Consider the following 27,781-nt stretch of genomic DNA (forward strand, 5'->3'; position numbering starts at 1 on the left):
TTTGTCCACCAATTTTTTGAGGATTGACCAGAGGTTGTCAGATTGAGATCTGAGGCATTTCCTGGCCCAAATGCCAATGCTTGGTTCACTGAGCCACTATATTATCACTTTTTCCTTGTGACATGGTCTCCACCATGCTGGAGGAAGAATTGTTCATCACCAAATTTCTCCTGGATTGTTACGAGTTATTCTTGTAGGATACTTAGATCCCAGTCCACTCCCTTGGGAGTAAATATTAAGTCTTTTGCATAAACTTTGATGTATTTGTCTGTAATCCTGTGTGCCCACTATGAGCTTTTGTTGCGTTTTTGTTGTTGTGTATTACAGTTTCAGCAAAGTGAATGGGATTAATATAAATCTCATGCCCAATGTGCTTATTTTTTACTCAGCATTAACCATCCTGCGGTGGATATTTCAAATCCAAGTCAATTTTTCTTGCAGGTTCGCTGAATTTTTTGTGCAGATTCTCCCTATTGCATTAGATGCAAAAAATCCGCAGGTAAAAAAAACGCACATACATTTTTAGTGCTTTTTTTTTTATAACAGAAACATATAAAAAACACATTTAATGCACATCTCTGTAAATCAATAAAGCTTTGTCAAAGCCAAATATCAGAAAGTAGCAAAAACAAAGTAGCTTTGTTTAAAGAGATTGTCCACTACTTTTACATTGAAGGCATATCCTTAGGATAGGCCATCAATGTCTGATCGTCCGGGGTCCGACACCCCTGCTGATCAGCTGTTATCGCTGTCAGCGGCAGCGCCGGCCGGAAGTACTCAGTTGCAAAGCTGTCTGTCTACTTATAGTGGCCACTGCAAGGTTCTGCACATCTGTCTCCTAATAATTTGAATATCAGGCAGATGCGTATTACTAAGCTCTGGCCACTACAAGTAGACGGCCAGCTCCGCAAGCGGGTACTTCTGGCTGGTGCCGCCGACACCAATATCAGCTAATCTGGGTGTCGACCGCGGCCGATCAGACATGCATGATCTACCCTAAGGAAAGGCTATCAATGTAATAGTAGCGGTCAACCTCTTTAAAGCATGACACATCAAACAGAGACGAAAAACGCAACATCAAAAATGTGACAAAAACGCATGTGAAAAAAACACAAGTAACCTAATTTATATAATAGATGCAGAAATGGTGCAGAAATTCTGCAACATCAAACTCATCGTGGGAACGTAGTCTTAAAAAGTTTAAAAACTTATCAAATACTCATAATCGTACTTGTGTAACTGTAGAAACATTTAGCCGAAAGATCTAAAAACACTGAAGCCGCAATCCTTGCGAAAACTGAAATTTTTGTTCCAGTTTTCAACAAAACTTGGGGCACGATTATACAGATGTAGCAAAAGGTTATTGTGACCCATAACACTTTAATGTTAATAACTTGTCACAAAAGATTAATTTTAATTAAGATAACTTAACATTGCATGAATCGTTGGCCCATGGAAAGATCGGTGCTGAATCTCACTGCTTGTGTTGCATTATTCCAGTGTTGTGTTATCTGAAGAATAATAATGAGGCTATCTATATGGCGAATCATTGTGAAATAGGCTCATTACCATGATGCAACCACAGTGTTCCCCCTAATGGCAAACAAAGTCATTGACCACTTTACAACCATTGCAAGAGACAAACGTGGCCACCATTTTACAGCAACTCACTTACAATATACGACCGTATATTACCTGTCTAGAAGTGAGAAGACACTGTTTGAGTCTCCTCTTGGTGATTGAGAAGCCTATGGACACAGTTAATATGGGCGCTGGGAATTATCCCAGAGCATTTTATAAACAGCATTCTGATCCAATAATAACTTGTGGCACACAAACGATTTTTCATATGGATTGATGGATCATGTCAGAATAATTGAAGCGTGCACAATAGTCTACTTGGTTTTATGGACCTGGCTACTGCATGTCAATAGCGGGTGTCCCTGCACCTGTTCACATGGTGTACACTGGGGTGTCAAACTGCATTCCTCGAGGGCTGCAAACAGGTCATATTTTGAGGATTTCCTTGTACTGCACAGGTGATAATTTAATCACCTACACACATAATGATTGCAGCACCTTGTGCAATGCTAAGGAAATCTTGAAAACACGCATGGTTTGCGGCCCTCGAGAAATGCAGTTTGACACCCCTGGTGTACACTGAGCCAGTCATGCTCACAAATTGCAACTATCTCAACTTATAAAACCTAGAATAAAAACAATGACTAGTTAATAAGTAGTAGTAATACATGTAAAAATCATAGTTTTGATGAAAAGAGAGTAAAATCCATCCCACTGTGACAAGGTGTATCCAATCAGGATGGTCTCTATTGCTAGTAACTCAACGTGCTTTGTCCCAACAGGCCTAAACATAAATGAGGGCAGCGCGAAACCTATACCTCACTGTGTTTTTTGTAACGTGGCGCTGGGCGATAGCCATGGGTGAGGTACTTGTGTTTCGCGCCCCAGCACGCATCATGAAAATGTGGGTCCGGGCTAGGTGTGTGCTCGTCTTAGTTGTTCGATACACCTCTGCAGACTGCATGGTATCACTGTACCTGGCAGGCCAGGACCAGATATTAAAGGAATGAGTGATGGAGAACAAAGTCCACCAATAAACTGCTTTTTACTGAACATGTACTCGATAAGAACTACGTACATTAGATGATAGGCACAATTCTTCACAAATGTTTCCTTTGCATTAAGAAAACATCGTTAATTCTCGGTTACATTTCATGACAATTCATTTTCCTTGCACTTCATACTCTTGCACCTCACTACAAACCAGCAAACAATTATGGAAGACTTCATCTTCATCTTTGGGGGCCTCACGGGTTGAGGTGTAGCACTATGGACGCTCACAGATACTCTGTTCCCAACTGACTAATGAGAACCCAACCCCACTGCTTGAGGAACGTCAGTACGACTCATCACTAAAATCTCAAAAGTCCACCACTCTACGTAGGAGAAGTTAAGTCCCAATATGGTGTCCATTTCTTCCTTCCAATATACACAATTGAGCTTCCTTTCACCATATGTAGCTGTTCACTAACATCATTCTGATTCAATTCCTTCTTTGTTTTCGGTCCTTTTAAGTGGGCCTTCTACTTTCCATTGGGTTATGTTCTGTACTGTTTAGGTGGCCTCCTCGGCCTGGGTTCCAATCTGGCAAACGTCTTGTTACATTCTTTATGACGTGTTATCTGATGTCCTGTCGTCCTCCGTCTTGGCACATAACACACTGAAACATGTTAGTCTGCGAAATACCAGACCTTAGGTATGACTGAACACTAGGCTCTATCTGACTCACTGTCAGGAAGTCGTCTTCTGTCTTCCATCGTAGCCCCTTTCAATCTGGGCTAGTCCCAACTATTAATTCTATCTATTCCCCAACTAAGTGCATACAAAGTGTCAAACAGCTAAAATCACATTTAAACAGTGCAATGCATTAAATCACAACTCATATATTCAAGGGGGCAGCACCTCCATTTCCTTACCTTTTGCCCCTGCCTATGGAAAGCCAAATAGACAAGGTACACAGCCCAAGGAGGCAGCCGAACTAAGTGTAGTGAGTACAAAAAACTAAAGCTAAACATAAACCATTGACCATTCATGTTATTCAGGTGACAGGTACCCTTTTACCCTATGGGACTGTTGGCATGTTTGTTTTTTTATTGTAGACCAATGGTCCACAAAAAGGAAAAGAATGAGATACATGTCCCACTGTAATGTGTTCTGTAGACAGAACTTGACTATTCACATCCAGCGGGTCCATGAAAAAAAAATAGACATCACATGGATGGCATGACCTTGATGTGGATGCTAGGAGAGAAATGTATGAAACATGGATGGGAAAAGCAGACATACGGACCAAGAACTGATGAAAAACAGACCATGAGACAGACAAAAGGAAACATCAGTCTATTCTTTCAAGGATGAGACATGGACACGGATCTACTATATAATTGTCTAAGGGTCACTTAAGGCTTCTGTGGCCTGTGCTATATACTATGTGGCTGCTATATACATACATAAATACATATTCTAGAATACCCAATGCGTTAGAATCGGGCCACCATCTAGTCTACTATATAATTGTCTAAGGGTCACTTCCGTCTTTCTGTCTGTCCCGGATATTCATTGGTCGCGGCCTCTGCCTGTCATGGAATCCAAGTCGCTGACTGGTCGTGGCAAAACGCCCACGACCATTGCCACGACCAATCAGCGACAGGCGCAGTCCGGCGGCAACATGGCCGCTCCTTCCTCCCCGCAGTAAGTGCCTGCTCCGTACTCCCCTCCAGTCAGCGCTCACAGGGTTAATGGCAGCACTAATGGACCGCGGTGTAACGCACTCCATTAATGCTGCCATTAACCCTGTGTGACCAACTTTTTTACTATTGATGCTGCCTATGCAGCCTCAATACTAAAAAGATCTAATGTTAAAAATAATAAAAAAAAATAAAAAATCATCATATACTCACATTCCGGCGCCTAACCCGCTCCTCGCGACGCTCCGGTAACCGCTCCATGCAAGCGGCAGGTTTCGGTGGCAAGGATGGTATGTGACAAGGACCCGCCATGACGTCACGGTCATGTGACCACGACGTCATCACAGGTCCTGCGAGAAAGACCTGCCATGACATCACGGTCATGTGACCACGACGCCATCACATGTCCTGTGCCCATACCAACCCTGGGACCGGAAGCTGCCGTGTGCACCGCACACAGGGCCAGAACTTCAACGGAGGGTGAATATATGTTTATTTTTTATTTTAAGTCTGTATACTACATGGCTCTGTGCTGTATACTCCGTAGCTGTGCAATATAATACGTGGTTGGGCAATATACTACGTTACTGGGCAATATACTATGTGGCTGGGCAATATACTACGTGGCTGGGCAATATACTACGTGGCTGGGCAATATACTACGAGACTGGGCAATATACTACGTGACTGGGCAATATACAATATACTACGTGGCTGGACAATATACTACGTGGCTGGGCAATATACTACGTAGCTGGGCAATATACTACGTGGCCGGGCAATATACTACATTGCTGGGCAATATACTATGTGGCTGGGCAATATACTACGTGGCTGGGCAATATACTACGTGGCTGGGCAATATACTACGTGGCTGGGCAATATACTACGTGGCTGGGCAATATACTACGTTACTGGGCAATATACTACGTGGCTGGGCAATATACAATATACTATGTGGCTGGGCAATATTATACGTGGCTGGGCAATATACTACGTGGCCGGGCAATATACTACGTTGCTGGGCAATATACTACGTGGCTGGGCAATATACTACGTGACTGGGCAATATACTACGTGGCTGGGCAATATACTACGTGGCTGGGCAATATACTACGTTACTGGGCAATATACTACGTGGCTGGGCAATATACTACGTGGCTGGGCAATATACTACGTGACTGGGCAATATACTACGTGGCTGGGCAATATACTACGTGACTGGGCAATATACAATATACTACGTGACTGGGCAATATACTACATGGCTGGGCAATATACTACGTGGACATGCATATTCTAGAATACCCGATGCGTTAGAATCGGGCCACCATCTAGTGTGTGGATAACCCCTTACAGGGAGCAAGAATAAACTACACTGCAACGTGTAAGAAGAGATGCCTCTGGGTCCAACAACCTCAACATTAGCAAAGTACCGATGATTACTGTCCGGAGGGTGGTGCCAGCATATGGCCCTGCAGTGGGTAGGATGGAGTGCAGATGGGAAGGTGTGGGCTGAGCCAGGCTTTCCTGTGTCCTGTGATAGATGGTGATTGCAATTTATTACTTCCATCCCCACTTGAACAGCTTATAGTAAGTGATCAATTCCTGTAAATAAGTCACCTGATGATTATTTTACACTGTCATCCGTCACATGCTTTCCCATTAAAATATGTCCTGAAATTTCCGCTACTAACACAATCCATTTATTTCTGCAGCTTGTAAGATGTATACGGAAATATAATGCAACCCAAACACGTGTGCATCTGTCTAAACAGCGCCGTCCCCTGGTTTCCATTAGAAATGTTGAAGCTTATTGCGCTGCCCGTGTCCTCATAGAAACCTCGTGTAGTTGATATTTGGTGAAGGCGACCACTTATCACAACATGAATGTGATGAAGGTTTTTCCATTTGAAAGGTACTGTGTAGAGAGGAAAGTCTTCATCGAGTGCTCGCGTAGTGTGTTATCAAAGCGTATTGACATTGTGCATTAAGGCAGCGTGTCTTAATGGGGGCTCGGAGCATTCTTGAGCAGTCGATTCATTGTGTGAAGCCCACACCTGGCTCCACATGCATAGGCCTCAGCGTAATCCAATGACAGTGTGCCTCTGCAGGTCACGCTACCAGGCCGCTACATCGGTGTGTGTTTTGGCAAGGATTCAATCAAACCAAGTCTGTCTCACGCGACCCTCCTCCAGTCTTGGGAATTCAGTGTTCCAGTATGAATCCTATAAGACCTAGTACTGGCTTACGGTAACACATTTTCAGTTTTTCTTGCTTCCAGTGCCAGATAGTCTGGACAGAGACATTTATAACCGGGTGTGGCAGTCTTTCATCACCTTGTGGCTTTTAACTTGAGGCTTTTGATTTCTTTAGAAGCTGAAATTCAGCCGAGGATTTGTAGTGGGATTTCATAAGCCAGGTCTGGGCCAGGAGCCGATTTTGCAACAAGTCAGACTTCAAAATACTAATTTCAGTATTGGTTTTCCCTCTCGTGCTTTATTACATCTCTGGGCACTACACACGTTTCCTGCAGACATGTCTTCCTGCCTTGTTACATTAACAGCCACAGTATGGGTTTAATTTGGATTCCTCACCAGTGTAACATCCAGACTGTACGTTCTGTACTTTGCTTTCATGTGCCCACGTGCCGGCGGCTGATGTCCTGCCCAGACCATTCTCACACTGGACAGGATTTACAAGGCCAGGTGGTCACGTGAAATGTTCCGTTGTGGTTCTAATTGTTCTATATTTCCAAACCGGCCACATTCATAGTGATTAAGCAGAATATGTTACACGCACATTTACTGTTAGATATGCTGACAAAGACATGTGAACTCAAGTGGTGGGAGAGTGGGTCACAGGTGAAATAGCTGGCAAATTCTCTGGGGGCGCACTCACTGTGTCCCTGCGCCGCTTCTTTTGGAGCAATGCAGGTGTCAGTGAGCGTTGGGCCAGCAAGCTAGTTCAGATGGAAATCTGAGTCAGTACCACAGTGCCACAGACTCCACCGCAGAGTGCAGCTGTCAAGAAGAGTTTATCATAAGCTGTTTTACTCTGCATAGGCAATAACTGAAATGACAAAGTTTGCAATATGTTTCCAGTGAGCTTTGGCATCTTGGTCGCTGCCTATGCAGAGGACTGCAACCGATGACAAACTCATCACGTCTGCGGCACTCTCCTTAGGCAGCCAGAAGATTACAAAACCTCAGCTTTGTCATCTCGGTTGCTTTCTCCGCTGAGTGCAGCAGCCGATGACCATCTCATCTGGACTCCTGTGCTCCACGTAGGCAGTGACTGAGAGGACAAAGGCAGCACTGAGCTTTCCCATAGCTCCCCGCCTCTCCGTTCACTTGTCATTTTGGGGAAGGAGAGACAGAGACTTCCTGGGCTGTTCCAAATTGAAAAAAACATTCCCTGTAAAAAATAAAAAAGCACTAACATCATAATAATAAACTCTAAGTTTTTAATCTCAGAGTTAGGACTAGGGTTAGGACTAAAAATAAAAAATATAACAATAACTTTTCATTAGAGACCATTGAATCCTTTGAAATTCCAATGTGCCAGGATAGCTGAATTTTTCCCAAAATGTCAGTTTGTGGTCACTAAATTTGCCGTGAATTGGAGATGGTATAATTATGCTGAAATGACCTTGCTGTCAGTATAAGATTACCTAGTAGTGTATGTCGCATGTTTTAATGTGTGAAAGTGGAATGCGACAGAGAAAGGCGGGCACCTGTTGTGAATTCTGTTGTCGAACTCCCTCCTGTGGTCATGAATGGTACTTCGGCGAGTTCTGTCTATGGGCTCCCTCTGGTGGCTATGAGTGAAGCTGCTGCTTCTGAGGTTCCTTACACAGGTGACGTGGTTTATCCTTTGGTTGGCTGCTCTATTTAGCTCCCCTCAGATCGTTACTCCATGCCAGCTGTCAATGTTTTTGCATTGGTTCAGTTCGCTCCTGGATCTCTCTGGTGACCTGCCTTCTCCTGCAGAAGCTAAGTTCCTGATAGTCATTATTTGTTCACTATTTTCTTGTCCAGCTGGTTATCATGATTTTGTCTTGCTAGCTGGAAGCTCTGGGATGCAGAGTGGCCCCTCCGCACCGTGAGTCGGTGCGGAGGTCCTTTTTGCACACTCTGCGTGGTCTTTTGTAGGTTTTTGTGCTGATCGCAAAGTTACCTTTCCTATCCTCTGTCTATTTAGTAAGTCTAGCCTCCCTTTGCTGATACCTGTTTCATTTCTGCGTTTGTGACTTTCATCTTTACTCACAGTCAATATATGTGGGGGGCTTCCTTTACCTTTGGGGAATTTCTCTGAGGCAAGGTAGGCTTTATTTTCTATCTCTATGGCTAGATAGTTCTTAGGCTGTGATGAGGCGCCTAGGTCTGGTCAGGAGCGCTCCACGGCTATTTCTAGTGTGTGTGATAGGATTAGGGCTTGCGGTCAGCAGAGCTCCCACATCCCAGAGCTCGTCCTGTATGATGTTTAACTATCAGGTCATTCCGGGTGCTCCTAACCACCAGGTCATAACCATTCTGGCGCAGGACAAAGTGTGGTAGTCCAGTCTTGTTGATATTGTAGCACAACATCTCGCTGGAGGAAAGCGACAACATTCTAAGCACTGCCGTCCCTGGTGATTTACAAGACTAAGTTTAAGAGTCAGTTTACGCTAGCCTGCTGTGATGACCGCTGCAGAACTAGAGGCAGCACTCATAGGAATGCTTTGCTTGGCGGTCATTTATAATTATCACGAACATGTGAATCAAGAAATCGTAGTCTACAGTTCCTGGGGCTTGCTACGTAGATCCTTGCCAGAAGGACAAGAAGATACTGAAAGCCACAGGCATCTATATGTGTGCCAGCACAGCCCCCCCAGCGATGATGGCCACATGATTGGCAGCAGAAAACCACAATGGAAGGCATGAGTGATTATTGCTCCATATACCACATGACATAGAAAATTGACAGGAGTGTTATTTTAGGTGTCATCCACATCGGCACTAAAACATTGACCTCCACATGGCCACCATAGCCTTGTCAGCCATTGAACAAAGTGACAACTATGACTGGCCACAGCTACAGGAGAGAAAGCATGGGCACCCAAAATATTTGGTGCTTTGGACAGCCCTGCTCCAGTAAATGTTGTGAAATACCAATAAACCTATTAATGACTTAATTAATTCACTGTCGCTCCAGTACTGTCAATCAGGTGCTCCCAGACAGTCCCATATTGCACACTTGTTGCTTGCCATTGGTGAGTTTGAATGAGCATCGCATGCTTGAAACAAAGTTGTTTACCCACAAGTTTAGAAACATGCCAACAATTTTGTGCGGACCATTTTTGGGCTTTTGTGTTAAATTATATCCAATTTGCCTTTTTTCTCTGAAATAACAAAACATGTGTAATTGCAATAATTTTCTGGGTGAAATACTTTAAATTAAATTTTATGGAACAATTTCAAGGGTGCCAACGCACTCAGCCATGACTATAGGTCATAGAAAGTTTAATAAAATGACACCTAGATATCAGTGATCTGATGTCTTATTCTAGAGAAATGCACGTTTTTCTTATATGTAAATGCACTGTTATGATCTATGGGCCGGACGTAGATCTCCCTGAGAATCCATGTGCTAATTTTACTTGAAAGGAGGCATTGCCAGTGTGAGACGTGTAGATCAGGGGAGCAGACTGTCAGCCATTACATGTCTTACACTGATAATGACCTCTTTCGTTTAAAATAAGCCCTAGACGCAGATTCTCAAGGAGATCGGGGACAAATTAAACTTTTCCTATGTTTAGCAAACTCAATTTAATCAATCTGACCCAATGGCTATATTTTCTAAAAAGCGCCAACCAGTGATTGGACGGACCTGGGAATAACAGAATTTTGTTTTCTTACAGGATGTGAATCTTCATCTGAGCTGACCTTGGAGGAATCTACCGCAGTGGTGGATAAAGTGTTTGCATCTTTGAGGGATCTTACAAGGATTCGTTCCCACTTGAAGCTGTTCAGTTCCGTTCATGTACCGGGCAGCAATATTCAGCAGGTGAGTGCTGCACTATGTATGTATGGGTGTATATGCAGCAAAATGCACTGCACGTTACATTTGCAGTGTTGCAAATGGGATTTTAAGAAAGAGAGAAATGATCAGTCTGTCTAGGTGTACTTTGATTGTCTCTACGGATTCCTCAATTTACAACGCAAAGGATAAAACGTGCATCTAATCCGCCTCATTTCTGCAACGTAATCCAGGTGATTCTTGTTGCTAAGGATTTTGCGGTGGATATTATTATTATTTATTTATATTGCACCATTAATTCCATGGTGCTGTTCATGAGAAAATGGGTTACATACAGGGTTATAGATATCGTTAACAGTAAACAAACAGACTGGTACAGAGGGGAGAGGACACTGTCCTTGTGTACTTACATTATTCAGGATAATGGGGAAGAGACAGGAGGTCGGTGTGCTGCAGCACTGTTGGTGGTGAGGCGGCAGCTCGGGTAGTTGGTGAGGCGGCAGCTTGGGTGGTTGGTGAGGCAGCAGCTCGGGTGATTGGTGACATGGCAGCAGCTCGGGTGGTTGGTGAGGCGGCAACTCTGGCGGTGGAGACACGGCAGCTTGGGTGGTTGGTGAGGCAGCAGCTCCGGGTGGTTGGTGAGGAGGCAGCTCTGGCGCTGGGGACGCAGCAGCTTGGGTGGTTGGTGAGGCGGCAGCTTGGGTGGTTGGTGAGGCAGCAGCTCGGGTGATTGGTGACATGGCAGCAGCTCGGGTGGTTGGTGAGGCGGCAACTCTGGCGGTGGAGACACGGCAGCTCGGGTGGTTGGTGAGGCGGCAGCTTGGGTGGTTGGTGAGGCAGCAGCTCGGGTGATTGGTGACATGGCAGCAGCTCGGGTGGTTGGTGAGGCGGCAACTCTGGCGGTGGAGACACGGCAGCTCGGGTGGTTGGTGAGGCGGCAGCTTGGGTGGTTGGTGAGGCAGCATCTCCGGGTGGTTGGTGAGGAGGCAGCTCTGGCGCTGGCGACGCAGCAGCTTGGGTGGTTGGTGAGGCGGCAGCTCATCCATATCATGGATATGACCTGACCTGTATACTCAATGCCCCCGATTCATCAAGACCAGCAATGTTTACACCAGTCTTGATGAGAGTGGTGTGTTGGCATTATGCCTTAATGAATGAGGAAAAGCTGGCGTGCTCCTCCATGCACCAGTCGAAGTAAGATTTCTGGCGTAAGGAACACCACAGCTCATCATGAATTAGACGCCCACATCACGCCACAGCTTTACCTATTTTGTCGGGGCTGTGCGAAATTGCCAAAAGTTACAAAATTCTCACACAAATCCTTGTTGCACAAACATTTTTGTGACTTTTCAGAGCAATTTATGCCAGAATTCTTGTGTAATTGCTTTTGATGAATCAGAGTCTAAAGCTGTGCACCCATATGGCTTTTTGGCAAATTTTTGACCCTGCATATTTTTGCTGCATCATAAATGCAGTGTCTTACAGTTTCCGCAAAGTGGGGGGGTTTATAGAGATCTCACACCCATTGTGCTCATTTTTTTTACTCAGCGTTAAATTCGTGTTTCATATCCAGAGCTGGTCAATTTTTTTTTTCAGGTACTCTGAGTTTTATGTGCAGATTGTTCCTTTACACTTGCATTAGATGCAGAAAATTCGCAGGTAAAAAAACTCGCACAAGCCAAATACCAGAAAGTATCAAAAGCAAAGCAGCTGTATTTAAAACATGACATACCAACAAGCGAGAAAAAAGGCAATGTAAAAAACACCATAAAACACCAGTGAAAAAACTCAAAAACTTATTGAAGATAACATAAGTAACTTAATTTGTATACGTGCAGAAATTCTACAGGAAACATGTATCAAAAACTCACTAAAATCTCATCATGGGAACGTAGCCTAAAAGTTATTCCAGAAGTTATTTACTTATTTGTATTTATTCATGCGGCAGCCAGTTAGTAAACTGTAGAGATTACCATAACGTGTTTAGTCTTTTACTATTTCTGTGCAATATAACTCAATAGTAGCCCGGCTTCCCCAGTTAAGATAAGCAAAATAAACGTGTCAAAAAGTAAATTGTCACTCACCACGTCCTATTGTAAAACAGCTGTACTCTGACCTGACTCCAATATTACTCAGAATCGAGGCCAGACCAAAACATGAATAACCCCAGTGCAGAGTCCTAGAGTAATCACACCTTACATCAGACCCCTATATTAATCATACTGCATACCAGATCCCTTAATCAAATCATACTCCAGGTCAGACACCCAAATACCTCACTCCAGACCATTAAAAGAAAATTGTGACCTCAGGCCCGATCCCAATCACCTTACTGTTCCTCAATCCTCTTTATTTTTTAGAGTAGCATCACTCAAGGTCCAGATATCATTTGGCGTCAGGATATGGTAATGCACTAGACTTTGTACAGAACATCAGAGTTTTCAGTGCCGGACTGGTACCCAACGAGTCAGCCTCTCTGCTTATTAATGTTCAAGAAACAAGTGGCTTGGAGCACAGACAGGGGTAAGCATGTATTCAGAATCTTAATGATACTGTGCCCCTGAGATAGTTGCACGCCTCAATTGTGAGCCCTTGGTAGAGACCCCCATATCTGCTGAAATATACTCCTCAGCATGGAAATTGCAACACCAAAAAGGAAACTCACGTGATAGATATACAGGTTATTGATGTGCAAATGGTGAAAAATGGAAACAAAATTTTCAAAACATCCCGATTTATTCAGCATATAGTCTCAGGTCCATATGTAGAAATCCTTGTACTTACAGGTGCTAGCTGTTAACATTATCACGGCCACGTTCACACTATCAGTATTTGGTCAGCAGTTTACATCAGTATCTGTAAGCCAAAACCAGGAGTGGAACAATCAGAGGAAAAGTATAATGGAAACATATGCACCACTTCTGTATTTATCACCCACTCCTGGTTTGGTCTTACAAATACTGATGTAAAATGCTGACCAAATACTAAAAGTGTGAATGTGGCTTAATGCTATGCATATCATTACCAGGTGTATCCATTCTGTGATTTTCATAATTCCACAACTTTTCCTTCTTGGTGTTTATAATTTCAGTGTTGAGAAGTGTAGATGTCTTTATTGGTTGTCCACATTAAAACACCTGTGGCTAAGAGGTGGAGTGCTCAGTGAGAAGGCTAATGAATAAAAATTTAAAAAAACTGACCGTCACATCCAAACATAGACTAAGTCTATGGAGCTGGTCAAGGTGTGAGACCTGTCACTCACAGCCTTTGAGGTTTGGTCCCCCTGCTGAGCTAAGTGCCAGCTTTCTCCTCCAGGGTTTGAGAATGTGGACTTCCTGCTGAGCCCCGTTTCCTGTCAGTGCTGGACAAAGGAAGGGTTTTTTTTCATCCCAGGCCAAGTAGGATACAGATAATTCACATGAAATAATATCTCCAATGTTCTTCACAGGCATTCTCTTTTCCTCACAAACACCAAAACGGTCTTCAGTTAATGCCTTTTTTTCCGCATTAGGATTAATGACTAAACTGACAGAATCCAGGTCACGTAGGCAAAGATTATGACTCTGATACGGGGCTGCACCACTGAGGATTACTGAGCCAAGATCCATCAGTGGTCCACAGAAGTGTGTGGAATGATGCAGCTCTCAGGTGCCAGTTCCATAAAGGCCTGTCAGATACTCTCAAGGACACTCTGGCTGGTTATACTCCACCTTGTTCCTTGGAGGAGGCCATGACCCAAGCTATTCAGTTGGATCGTAGAATTCGGGAGAGACATGATGAGCGACTGGGAGGGTGGGGAATTTGTCATTCCCCCTAAACCTGTCCACCTACCTGAACTAGAACCGATGGGAGTTAGAGCTGCCAGCTCTCAGGTCTTTAAGAGGAGACGGTGCATCTCAGACTCTGCTTTCACTGTGGTCGCACTGGGTATTTTCATCAGGACTGCACGATATGCCTTCGAACAACCAATCCAGCAGGAAACGCCTAAGTCTTGGTTATTATCGATGAGGTCACCCAGACTTCGGGGTACTTTTTTACTCCTCTGATAAAGTGCTGTTAAACGTGGAACTGTGTTTCCAGAACCTTTTATCTGCATTTGCTTTCAATGACTGTGAGTCTACAGCCTACTTCATTGATTCAGGACTGGTTTTTAAATTCTGGTTACGGACAGTTAGATTATTATCATTATTCAAATTGTCGCTATTGACAGGACAAAGTTACTCCAGGACTTTATCCAGCTGGTAATGGTGGAATTCAAACTTAAGGTGGGAGCACTTCTCTCTGAGTCCATCTCCTGCTAAGTTTTGGACAATTTTCATGCTGGTTTGGTATTGAGTTTCCATGGCTGCGGATTCACAATCCTTTTATCGATTGGTGTCTGAAGGATATTGTTAAGTGGAGTCCCTATGCACCAACAGACCAGCAGTCTTTCAAAACTTTATGACATCTTTTCTGATATTATTGAAAGGTTTATTGTGGTATACCTATGATCATGTTGGCTTGGTCCTACAAAAGCTAAGGGAAAAATCTTTGCTTAACTGCGGAAATGTACTTGTTCTGTTCAAGAAATATTATTCTTTGGGTTCATTGTATCTGCTGAAGGGTGGATCCTGGGAAGGTGCCGGCTATAATTGATTAGGTTCAAGCTCGTGACCTTAAAGCATTACAACGTTTCCAAAGATTCGCCAATTTCTATAGAAAATGTATTACAAGTTTTCATTAAACTTCTTCCTGATCGTATACATAAGAGGGTAGATCTTAATGTTTGGTCGCCCTCGTGCTATTGTGGCATTTAGTAAGATGGGTAGTGACTAGGGTCCCACTCATATTTGTCATTTTGACTTAAGTATATATTTTTGTGACCATACAGTAATGTTATTTTTCTGCCCAATAAATGCAAATAGCAAAGCCTTTCTTTTTATTATTATTTTCACCCACATATTCAGACAGAAATTTCCTGCTAATTTTGCAGCCATAATATCCTCTGCAAATAAATGGATCTTTATGTGGAATTGAAGCCTTCTTCACATGTGATTAAATAACCACAAAATCGTAATATTTTGTACAAACATTTCTGTGATAGAATGCTACAAGTTTTGGGGTCTTGCTGGGGATACATTTTACAGTAAGTAGCATGCTACAATGTAAGTAATGAGGATGGCTAACTTTCTAGCGATTATGTTTCGTATCACAGACTAATCTGGGATTTTCGATTATTTTAACGATGTTTGATCCATTTGTTTTTCTATTGGTTTCATTTTATAGACCATATTTTTTACAAACAGCAAAATCTTTTTGTGATACCGATGGCCATATGGTATGCCTGTTAACACTGGACAGTTGGGTTATAGTATCATTGTGTGGTCCTGAAATATGCTCCCAGTTCACTAATAATCCATTGGTGTAAGACGTAAGAGGAGCTTGTATGTGTGCAGTCAGCTTCTGATTATCCAGGCTCTTACAAGACCGCAAAGGCTTTAATCCGGGGTCCAGTGCGAAATCTGTAACCAGACTCCCACCCAACAATTTGTCATTTCTACTACTTCTTTCTTCTTGAAGCCTTGGGACTCCCATAGACACCAGCACGGTATAGGATTTGTCCACAAAACGTCTTCACAGAAACAGACGACTGCTGAGACCCAACAAATTTAACCAAAACTATACCATATAATAAATAATATACACACAAATATATGAAACTCACTTTAATGGAGAGATATATAAATGTAACAACTCTCATCTTTTAATGGATGGTGGTCGGTCACAGCATAAACATTAATTTGAATAACATGCATAAGGCACGTTTTGTTGGTGAAGAACCCTTGGTATGGAGCGGTATGCCACAGGCGGACTCCCACCGCAAATCAGCCTTCATGCAAAACCATCAATATCATGAAAATGACTGCTGCTTTGACTTAATACAAAAAAATAATAATGTTAATATTATAACAGCAGAATAAGGAGGAAGTGTGGGACGAGTGCTTCTGGGTGCCAGGAAGTGAGGAGAGACCGGAAAAGGGGCAAGGACAAATGGGGGAGGAGAACAGGCATCATTGGTTAAACAGTTTAGGAAGAGGGGGAGCTTACATGGGACAGAAAATCCTAACTCTTCATAACAGGGCACGGCAGTCAGGGGCATACAGCTATGAAGCGTTATGCCACAGCCGCACTCCCGGAGCATATCAGCCTTCATACTAAACCATCAATATTGTGAAAATGGCCACCAAGGAAGAGCAAAGTTTTGTAAACTGCGCTCCACGTCTTCTTTGTTATCTTATTTTCGTGTTTGCAGCTTTTTTACCGCCAGTGACTTTTTTTTAATGCTAACTATATATTTGTATTTAGTACTGAGTGACTTCCAAACTCAAGCTGCCGGAAGAATGGTCCAGTCACTACTTTTACTCCCTTCACAGATTTCATAGCCTGAAGCCATTAAAAGTAGTTCTAAAAGAGTGAAAATATGCACAAGTCATTTTGATATTGCTGTGCATATGTTCATTCTTTTTAATGTTTAATGAATGGCAAAGTTTTTTTGTTTTGTTTTTGGCTATTTTACCCCACTTGGAAATTGTCAGTTTTCAGGTACATTGAATGGTGAAATGGATGGTGTCATTCACAACTACAGCTCGTCTTGCAAAAAACCAATGCCTTATACAGCTATGTCCATGGAGAAATAAAAATAAAGTTATAACTCTTGGCAGATGGGTAGGAAAACTCAAGAAAAGCGAAAATAGGAAAATGCTCATTCGAGGAGGTGTTTAAGCACCACTCCAGCTTTTTCTTTTTTTTACCAGCTCTGGAGTGGTCAGAGGTAATGATCAAAAGTGCTCAATGTAAGTCTATGAACAAGAACCAGGCACTCATAGACTTGCGCTGAAAAGTGACTTCCTGCTAACCCCAGCAAACACTAGAGAGATCCGGCAGGTCACAAACATCTGGAGACTGACCGGCGCGACGTGAATAAAAGATGAAGACGGCGGTGGGTCAATATAAGACTAAGTGCAGGGACCGTAGTTGCACCACTCCAGCGCTGCAATAAAAAAAGGGCTGGAGTGGTGCGTTAATAATTCTGTGTGGCCTCTTTATATGAAAACAAGATCATGGGCACAGTGAGATGATGATTATCACCTTTTATTCCAAGGCTTGAAAAATAAAGAATATCCTGTTTCCCATGGATGATGTTACTGTGATCTCATCTGCCTTCCCAGGAACCACCATGAGTTTACCTAACAGTAGATGAGGGATAGAAAAAATCAAAGAAAATGTGGAATAAGAAAGGACACAGGTGCGGAAGAGAAATAATATTTAGATACAGGGCAGAGATAGGATTGTGAAGATTGTCCGGGAACTCCCAGAGAAGTTATTATATTAACATCTGCCTAAAGTTATTTCACTACCATGGTGATCGTAATGTTCTTGTTCTGTCCTGTTTTATTATGTTCCTTACTCACTTATCGCCATGTCTTCCAAATGTACTAGCGTTTTGTAAGCTTTACTATATAGTGGTGTATTGTCTGCAGGCACAAGCTGTGCCACAAGATGGAACCTGCAGACGGCAGCAGATAGGAACGGCACATGGCCAGGCATTTACAAGTGTTTCTCACTAAATTAGAATATCATCAAAAAGCTAATTTATTTCAGTTTTTCAGTACAAAAGGTGAAACCCATATATTATATAGAGTAATTACAAACAGAATGATCTATTTCAAATGTTTATTTCTATTTATGTTGATGATTATGGCTTACAGCCAATGAAAACCCAAAAGTCATCATCTCAGTAAATTAGAATAATTAACAAATAACACCTGCAAAGGCTTCCTAAACTTTTAAAAAAGTCCATTAGGCATAAGGCAGTCACTGACACACTCCACAAGAAGGGTAGACCACAAAAGATAGCATATTAATGGGATGTTGAGTGGAAGGAAATACTGTGGTAGCAAAAGGTGCACAAGCAACCGGGATAACTGCAGCCTTGAAAGGATTGTTAAGAAAAGGCCATTCAAAAATTTGGGGAGATTCACAAGGAGTGGACTACTGCTGGAGTCATTGCTTCAAGATCCACCACACACAGACGTATCCAGGACATGGGCTACAAGTGTCACATTCCTGGTGTAAAGCCAATCATGCCCAATAGACAATGTCAGAAGCTTCTTACCTGGGCCAAGAAGAAAAAAAACTGGACTGTTGCTCAGTGGTCCAAGGTGTTGTTTTCAGATTAAAGTAAATTTTGCATTTCATTTGGAAATAAAGGTCCCAGAGTCTGGAGGAAGAGTGGAGAGGCCACAATCCAAGCTGCTTGAGGTCTATTGTGAAGTATCAGTGATGGTTTGGGGAGCTGTGTCATCTGCTGGTGTAGGTCCACTGTCTTTTATCAAGACCAAAGTCAGCACAGCCGTCTACCAGGAAACTTTACAGCACTTCATACTTCCTTCTGCAGACAAGCTTTTTGGAGATGGAAATTTCATTCTCCAGCAGGACTTGGCACCTGTCCACACTGCCAATAGTACCAATACCTGGTTTAAAAACAACACTATCACTGACCTTGATTGGTCAGCAAACTCGCCTGACCTTAAACCCATAGAGAATCTATGGTCTATTGTCAAGAAGAAGATGAGGAACACCAGACCCAACAATGCAGACGAGCTGAAGGCTGCTATCAAAGCAACCTGGGCTTCCATAACACCTCAGCAGTGCCACAGGCTGATCACCTCCATGCCACGCCACACCGATGCAGCAATTAATGCAAAAGGCGCCCCAACCAAGTATTGAGTGCATTTACTGAACATGCATTTCAGTAGGACAACATTTTGGATTTTAAAATCATTTTTCAAGCTGGTGTTATAAAATATTCTAATTTACTGAGATAGTGACTTTTCGGTTTTCATTGGCTGTAAGCCATCAACATTACCAGAAATAAACACTTAAAATAGATCACTCTGCTCGTACTGACTGTATATAATAAATGAGTTTCATTTTTTGCATTGAAGAACTGAAATAAATTAACTTTTTAATGATATTCTAATTTAGTGAGAAGCACTTGTATGTGCCTTTGTTCTACCAAAAAGAAGAGGGAGACACCAAGTTCAATATTGTAAAATCGGGTGGAAAAATTGGTCTAGGTGAGAGTTATAGGAATTGCTCACTATTTGGGGTTGTTTAGCCCACAACTGAGGAATCAAGGTGTGAACGCAGCTGCAGCATGCTCGGGTTGAGAAATGCCGCCAAGTAGAACAATTGGTGAAACATAGAAGTAGCGTCTGTGCTGCTGTGCTGGATTCAAGAAATCCGGAGGTTGTGATGAGGGTTTAGATGATGCGGTTTATTCTCAAAGTGTTTCAAAGTTGAACCAACTTCTTCATCAGGAGAACCACAATGTCAAAATTTGTTTTACCAATATTCTCCACTTATCAAATATTCTTATATACTGCATTGACTGCAGTAATCATTTATTAAATATAGATTAACTATAGTGATGAGCGAATGTGCTTGTTACTCGAATTTTCCAAGCATGCTCGGGTGTTCTCCGAGTGTTTTGGGTGTGCTCGTAGATTACGTTTGAGTCCCCGCAGCTGCATGATTTGCTGCTGCTAGACAGCCTGAATACATGTGGGGATTCCATAACATACAGGCAAGCCCTGCATGTGTTCAGGAAGCTGCAAATCATGCAGCTATGGAGACAAAAACATAATCTACGAGCACGCCCCAAATACTTGGAGAACACCCAAGCATGCTTGGAAAACTCGAGTAACGAGCACACTGGCTCATCACTAATTAATTATTATGCATTCCTATTGCTTTTACGGATTGATTGATTGATTGAATGAATCCTTCTTTTTTAAAGAGGTTTTCCAGGATTTTTAATACATTGCTGTATTCTTCCAAAAACAGCACAACACTTGTCCACAGGTTGTCTGTGGCGTTCCAGCTCAGCTAAGCGCAGGGCCGCGCTTAGTAACCCGATGTTTACCCTGGTTACCAGCGTAAAAGTAAAAAAAAACAAACACTACATACTTACCTTCCACTGTCTGTCTGCAGAGAAGCAGAGCGCCGGAGGACAGACAGCGAATGGTAAGTATGTACTGTTTGTTTTTTTTTACTTTTACGCTGGTAACCAGGGTAAACATCGGGTTACTAAGCGCGGCCCTGCGCTTAGTAACCCGATGTTTACCCTGGTTACCAGTGAAGACATTGCTGAAATGGCATCACACACGCCGATTCAGCGATGTCTGCGGGTGATCCAGCGACGAAATAAAGTTCTGGACTTTCTGCACCGACCAACGATGTCACAGCAGGATCCAGATCGCTGCTGCCTGTCAAACACAACGATATCGCTAGCCAGGATGCTGCAACGTCACGGATCGCTAGCGATATCGTTCAGTGTGATGTGACTGTACCTTTAGGCGGGAAGTCGATGTGCATATACTCCCCCCTACAATGGAGGCAGTCTGCCTTAAACACACCCAGTTTTATAGTACTTTACTTTTACTTTTTTCTGAGCGCTGGATATTTTCTTTTTTTCATATCTTTATGTACAGATATGATGCTGTTCTTGAAAAAAGCTGCCATGTTTTTCAAATCCTGAATAACCCCTTTTAGGTGTTTTTGAGCTTCAGATGTGATAAGATTAATCTCAAAATGGGCTGTCCCTCTAGTCTACAGAAAGTTAAAGTTGTTGCCTAATGGTTTAAAATTATTTTAAGCAGGGCATAGACTGGTTAAAAAAAAAACTAAAAAGTTATCTCAATGGTCCAGCACAATGTTTGCCCAGTCCTTGCTGGTTTCTTTTCTTTTGGGGACTGTCACTCTCAACACACTGGAAATGACAAGAAATGCCCCTTCAGCCAGTCATTACCTATTAGTGATTGGCTAATTGCAATGTGCAATGAGTTTTTCCTCTAAGAAATCCTTTACTCGATTGTAAAACCTCTGCATTTCTATATATTAATAATCAATCTGAAGCCTATATCTAAGGCGTCATGTAGAAGTCCATATTTCACATACATTACGTGTTCTGATCATGTTTTTCACAGATCGAACGCATACCCTTTACAGTCTATGAGGCTGATCTTATGTCCGTGTTGGTTTGTGGACCGAGTGTCTACACAAAATATAATAGACATAAGTCCGCATTTTGATCATAAATCAAGCTCATAAATCATAAATCAAGCTCATCATTTCAAGTCTATGGGTCCGGGAACCTCACAGGCAGCACTTAGAAGACCAATAATGGCGTCCAAGTGCTGTGCAATTTTTACTGTTTAATGGGAAAGAGAAGCTTTGTTTTTTTTTTCTTGCATACGAGAAAAACAGATTCTACGCTAATGGTAAAACCGGATACAGAGGCCAAAAATGGGTGAAAATTGTTTTTTGCATGCTTATGATAAACGTCCATTCCTTTTCTCAGAAGATAAAAGTTGTCGAGACCCTCCAAAAAAAGGTGTCCTGACTTTCAAATTTCCCGGAATACCTTCAGAAACAAAGTGCAGGTAGCGGATTGTAATCACACAGATATAAAAAGATAAGATGTAGTAATATCGGGAATAAACGATGATTAATAACGCTTTGTCCTTCAATAACAAAGACATTCCATGGTGGTTCCAAACGTTTCATCTCTGCCGAGTCGACCATTAAACACTTCATTGTGCACCGTATGGTACAGGTAGAAGCATTTCTGGCCCCCACCTCTGTCCTTTTGTACAAGAGCCCCGGCCTTCTCTTCGGTAAGGTGGGGATGGATGTCGTGTTGAAAGATTTGGGCTTCTTGATTGTAAATGTGTCATTGCTGACCGCGATCAGTAGGTGAGTACTGTATGAAACACCTGCAGCCCAATGAAAGGCAAACACATCCTGATATGTCCTGTATCCAAAGACATGCACCCATTCCATTTATTGCTCTTCCCTTCCTGAAGAGTGCACAGGTATTGTGTGGGTGAGCTGGAGCATAGAAGTATGCAGCTCTATGCTGGCGCTGGAGGACTACAAGTCACTGTCACACAAGTGCCTGCCTATGTTCTATGCCCAGGGTGAAGCTCTCCATATCTGTAGTCAGCTCCTTATAATCGGATCATACCCTATATACTCGCTACTTCCCGGCCATATTTATACTGATCCCTGGCAGGGTGGGGATATTAAACAGATGGTGCTTGAATTCTAAGGTTCAGGCTCCTAAATATTGCGTGACTGGATGTGAGAGCGGCCGTGGAATGCTCCATTACACAAACTCCTAGGCAGTCGCCTTGTGTTCGCGGGATGCTAAGCACATGTGCGAGGACGACCTTCAATCAACTTCAAAGAATGGCACAAATGTACACAAAAATAAGGCTTTCCTCTGCCGGTTTATATTTCTGCTAGTTTGCTTTTTTTTTCAAAGGCCTTTTTGTTTTGTTATAATTATTAACCCCTATCTGACCATTTGGCCATCATTTTCCACTAGCTGTAAAAAAATATTTTTTTTTTATTGAGGTTCACTGTGTTCTGTGTCCATTTACTTTATACAGTACCTCTATAAATACACAGATCTAGCAGGCCAGAACATTTCTATTCTGTCTTTACTGCGGAATTAATGTATTATTTAACGTAAATAAGGCTTATTTTTTATGTGCTGAAAAATTAATCCATCTTCTAATATACTTTGTCTGCTTTTCTTTCCAAGAGCGTTGTTTAATGTACCGTAAGTGAATAAGAATATTCTTATTTACATGCAGTGACTTAATAAAAATAGAAAAATATTTAGAATTGAGAGTCCTCAGTGGTTGATACCTTTTAATGGCTAACTGAAAAGATGGTAACAAGTTGCAAGCTTTCGAGACTACGCAGGTCCCTTCATCAGGCAAAGACTAAAGCAAATTCTGAAGACTCACATATTTATGCACAACATAGTATAGGAAAAAAAAGGGCAAAAACCATGGATAAGCCAGGTGACATCAAGCAGAATTACCATGGGTGATGAACAGTTACGTCCTTACGTTAATAAAAATAATAATTTATATTTTTATGTATATTTACATGCACCAGTGTCTCAATCATACCTAACTGACATAGTCGCATATGTTATAGGAAACGAGAAAAACCTGTGGCCTTCACCCCGTGGCTAAAGAGATATTCCTTTATTACCTACCTGGTAGAGGATACAGACAGACAAACAAGAGCGACGGCCATTTCACGCTGCCAAGCACTTCATTCGGGCTCTGTTTTCCGCTTCACCCAACCCCATTATATCTTGTTTTGTAGATGGGTAGAGACTAGTGATGAGCGAGTGTACTCGTTGCTCGGGTTTTCCTGAGCACGCTCGGGTGACCTCCGAGTATTTATTGACTGTTCGGAGATTTAGTTTTCATCACGGCAGGTGAATGATTTACAGCTACTAGTCAGCTTGATTACATGTCGGGATTCCCTAGCAACCAGGCAACCCTACATGTACTCAGCCTGGCTACTAGCTGTAAATCATTCAGCTGCCACAATGAAAACTAAATCTCCGAGCAGTCATAAATACCGAGCAACGAGTACACTCGCTCATCACTAGTAGAGGCATATACAGTGGGGGAAAAAGTATTTTGTCAGCCACCAATTGTGCAAGGTCTCCCACTTAAAAAGTCAAGAGAGGCCTGTAATTAACATCATAGGTAGACCACAACTATGACAGTCAAAATGAGAAAACAAATCCAGAAAATCACCTTGTCTGATTCAGCAAGATTTATTTTTCAAATTATGGTGGAAAATAAGTATTTGGTCATTTACAAAAGTTCATCTCAATATTTTGTTATATATCCTTTGTTGGCAATGACAGAGGTCAAACGTTTTCTGTAAGTCTTCACAAGGTTGCCACACACTGTTGTTGGTATGTTGGCCCTTTCATCCATGGAGATCTCCTCTAGAGCAGTGATGTTTTTGGCCTGTCGCTGGGCAACACGTACTTTCAAGTCCCTCCAGAGGTTTTCTATGGGGTTGAGATCTAGAGACTGGCTAGGCCACTCCAGGACCTTCATATGCTTCTTACGAAGCCACTCCTTCATTGCCCTGGCGGTGTGCTTGGGATCGTTGTCATGCTGAAAGACCCATCCATGTTTCATCTTCAATGCCCTTGCTGATGGAAGGAGGTTTGCACTCAAAATCTCACGATACATGGCCCCATTCATTCTTTCATGTACATGATCAGTTGTCCTGGTCCCTTTGCAGAAAAACAGCCCCAAAGCATGATGTTGCCACCCCCAGCATTCTGTCTCCTTCAAACACGACGAGTTTTGTTTCTACCAAACAGTTCTACTTTGGTTTCATCACACTATATGACATCCTCCCAATACTCTTCTGGATAATCCAAATGCTCTCTAGCAAAGTTCAGACGGGCCCGGACATGTACTGGCTTAGGCACAGGGACACGTCTGGCACTGCAGGATCTGAGTCCTTGGTGGCATAGTGTATTACTGATTGTAGCCTTTGTTACGATGGTCCCAGCTCTAGGCAGGTCATTCACTAGGTCCCCCGTGTGGTTCTGGGATTTTTGCTCACCGTTCTTTTGATCATTTTGCCCCATGGGATGAGATCTTGCATGGAGCCCCAGATCGAGGGAGATTATCAGTGGTCTTGAATGTCTTCCATTTTCTTATTATTGCTCCCACTGTTGATTTCTTCACTCCAAGCTGCTTGCCTATTGCAGATTCAGTCTTCCCAGCCTGGTGCAGGGCTACAATTTTGTTTCTGGTGTCCTTCAACAGTTCTTTGGTCTTCACCATAGTGGAGTTTGGAGTGTGACTGTTTGAGGTTGTGGACAGGTGTTGCTGATAGCAAGTTCAAACAGGTGCCATTACTACAGGGAATGAATGGAGCATATTAACAAACAAATGCTCAAAATAGCTTAACCCATCTACCTGAAGGGCATTGCACCACTCAATTATATGACATCTCACTAGCGGGTGACCAGACATAAAATGATCTCCACAGTGGTACTTAGTAAAACCAATTTTTATTCAACCAGATTAAAACAAGGTGTACATTATAAGAAGGGTATATAGTCCAAAAAAGAGGGACTTAAGTTCCATAGGATATTTCAGAGCAATAGCAGCATACATGAGAAACCCAATAATATATTACTCTTGGTGGAATACCTGTAAAAGTAGCAGGTATATATATCTGAACTGGCGGCCGCGACCAATCAGCGACGCGGGATTTCCGTGACAGACAGACAGACAAACAAACGGAAGTGCCCCTTAGACGATTATATATATATAGATGAGCGGTACCATGTGACCGCTCAACGCTGGAAGATGCTGTCAGCGCCCAGAGACCATCGGAGATGGTGAGTATGTGACAGCCGCCGCCCCTCCCCCTCTGACCCCCCTGGGGCAATGATTCGAGTATAAGCTGAGAGGGGCACTTTTAGCCTAAAAAAATGGGCTGAAAATTTCGGCTTATACACGAGTATATAAGGTAATTATTTTATTTTATGCTATAAATAAATTCATTTAAAAAAAAAAAAAACGCTCAAAATGGCACCTGACACGCCTGCGCAGTAGCAGCTATCGGCGATCTCCATCTTAGAGGAGACTTTTTTTTCTTCTCTAGTCGCTACTATGCAGGCGCGGCCGGCGCCATTTCAAGACACATTATAGATGTGATCATGCTACAGCGCCTGCCTGCTGAACGTGATTTTTTTTTTCAATATACAGTTGTGCTCAAAAGTTTACATACCTTGGCCGAATTTCTGTTTTCTTGGCCTTTTTTCAGAAAATATGAATAACACCAAAACTTTTTCTCCACTCATGGTTAGTGGTTGGGTGAAGCCATTTATTGTCAGAATGCTGTGTTTTCTCTTTTTAAATCATAATGAGAACCCAAAACATCCAAATGACCCTGATCATTTACTGATATGGACCTGTCAGGAGAGGGGGCAGGACCTCCTTAATAACCCCTATATTGTAAAATATTAAAATAAAAAAACGAAATCCATACCCAAGTGATCTTTACCCCTTTGCCCATCTCACTCACACTGTGTTATGACATGCATGCATTTTGTGTGATATTCAGTCCCTGGTTTACAATGACGGCACAAGGCCTTACTAATGCACCCGTTCAGAGGAGAAAACATTAGTACAGACACATTTACTGTGACCAACAGATAAATGACTGTGACATTTACTGATCTGTAACCCATAGTGTATCACCCGTATTACTGCGGTTTCCTGAGAAAGCCTCCATAACACAGAACTCCTCTGTGCCGCCCTTGTTCCCTGACCCGGGCGCATCTGTAAATAACTAACAATCAAAACAGCAATCTGGAGGAAAATCAGCCTGTCCGCTCCTAATCAAAAGCAAGTCCTGAAGCAGCAAATGTTTCCCTTCATAATCAAGTACAAAGTGATTCCTGCCCTGATCCCAGGAAATCGCAGCACTGTCCAAGCAGAAGGTCGCTGGGTTGCCATAAGCTCCAGTGTGTTAAGCTTCAGGCCTTGTGTTCCCACTGTAGCGCCAATGATAATATCAAGTGGCATCAGTCACACAATAAATACACTATTCACATCTTGCAGACATTCATTCTGTTATTGTTGGAGTTTTTTTCCCTTACATAACAACAGTGAGATCCATAGTGGAGATAGTGGAGGTTTTTTTTTCTGTTACTCTGCATGAAAGAGAATATGTCAGCAGCATGATGTAGGGGAAGAGACCCTGATTCCAGCAATGTATCACTTACTGGACTCCTTGGTGTAATTTTGATAGAATCTGTTTTCTCTGCTGTAGATGTAGCTGTTCTCTGAATGCTGAGCTGTCTACATCCCCACCCCCACCACTGATTGGAAGCTTACTGACAATTCACAGTAAGCTGCCAATCAGTGGTGGGGGCGGGATTACACAGACTAGCCTGACTGGTCTGCATGTTAGATCTAGTCCTCTAGTGATAATCTCCTGCTGATAAAACACTGAAAGTATTGAAACTAGAGCACCCAGCCTAGTAAGTGATACATCCATAGAATCAGGGTCCCGTGCCGTATATTAATATATGTAATATTATATATTATAGCAAAAACCTGCATACAGATTCCCTTTAACAACATGACAGGCCGCGTTGGGCCTCATTTATACTTCCCTCGTGTTCTCTCTGTGGTTTTTTTGGATAGGTAATGCACCCAATTATTTATGTGGCTGTTCACATGTCAGTTTTTTCCTTCTCTTGGACTGATAGATCTGATCTACTGATATAACTTGCCCATTGAAGGGATGGACGTCTCTCTGATTGCATACTAGTGCTGATCGCCTTTGGCTACTTTCACACTAGCGTCGGAATCTCCCCGTCGCAATGCGTTGGGCAGAGATTCCGTCACTAGCGTTTGACGCACTGCACAATGGGTGCAGTGGATGCATTTCTCCGGCGCATCCGCTGCCCCATTGTGAGGTGCGGGGAGCTGGGAGCGGAGTTCCGGCCGCGCATGCGTGGTCGGAAAAAGCCGTCCGTCAGGAGCAAAAAACGTTACATGTAATGTTTTTTGCTCCTGGCGGTCCGC

At 42.7% G+C, this 27,781-nt stretch overlaps 1 protein-coding gene across 2 annotated transcripts in view; it reads left to right on the top strand.

Moving 5' to 3' along the window:
- SCFD2 (sec1 family domain containing 2) overlaps window positions 1–27,781 on the top strand; it is a 683,378-nt gene that overhangs the window by 585,071 nt on the left and 70,526 nt on the right. For both annotated transcript variants that reach the window (XM_069744479.1, XM_069744480.1), the window contains exon 6: window positions 10,171–10,316. In XM_069744479.1, coding sequence (XP_069600580.1) covers window positions 10,171–10,316 — 146 coding nt within the window. The remainder of the gene's footprint in view (window positions 1–10,170; window positions 10,317–27,781) is intronic.

The sequence above is a fragment of the Ranitomeya imitator genome, chromosome 1 (assembly GCF_032444005.1).
Source record: "Ranitomeya imitator isolate aRanImi1 chromosome 1, aRanImi1.pri, whole genome shotgun sequence".
Classification (NCBI taxonomy): domain Eukaryota; kingdom Metazoa; phylum Chordata; class Amphibia; order Anura; family Dendrobatidae; genus Ranitomeya; species Ranitomeya imitator.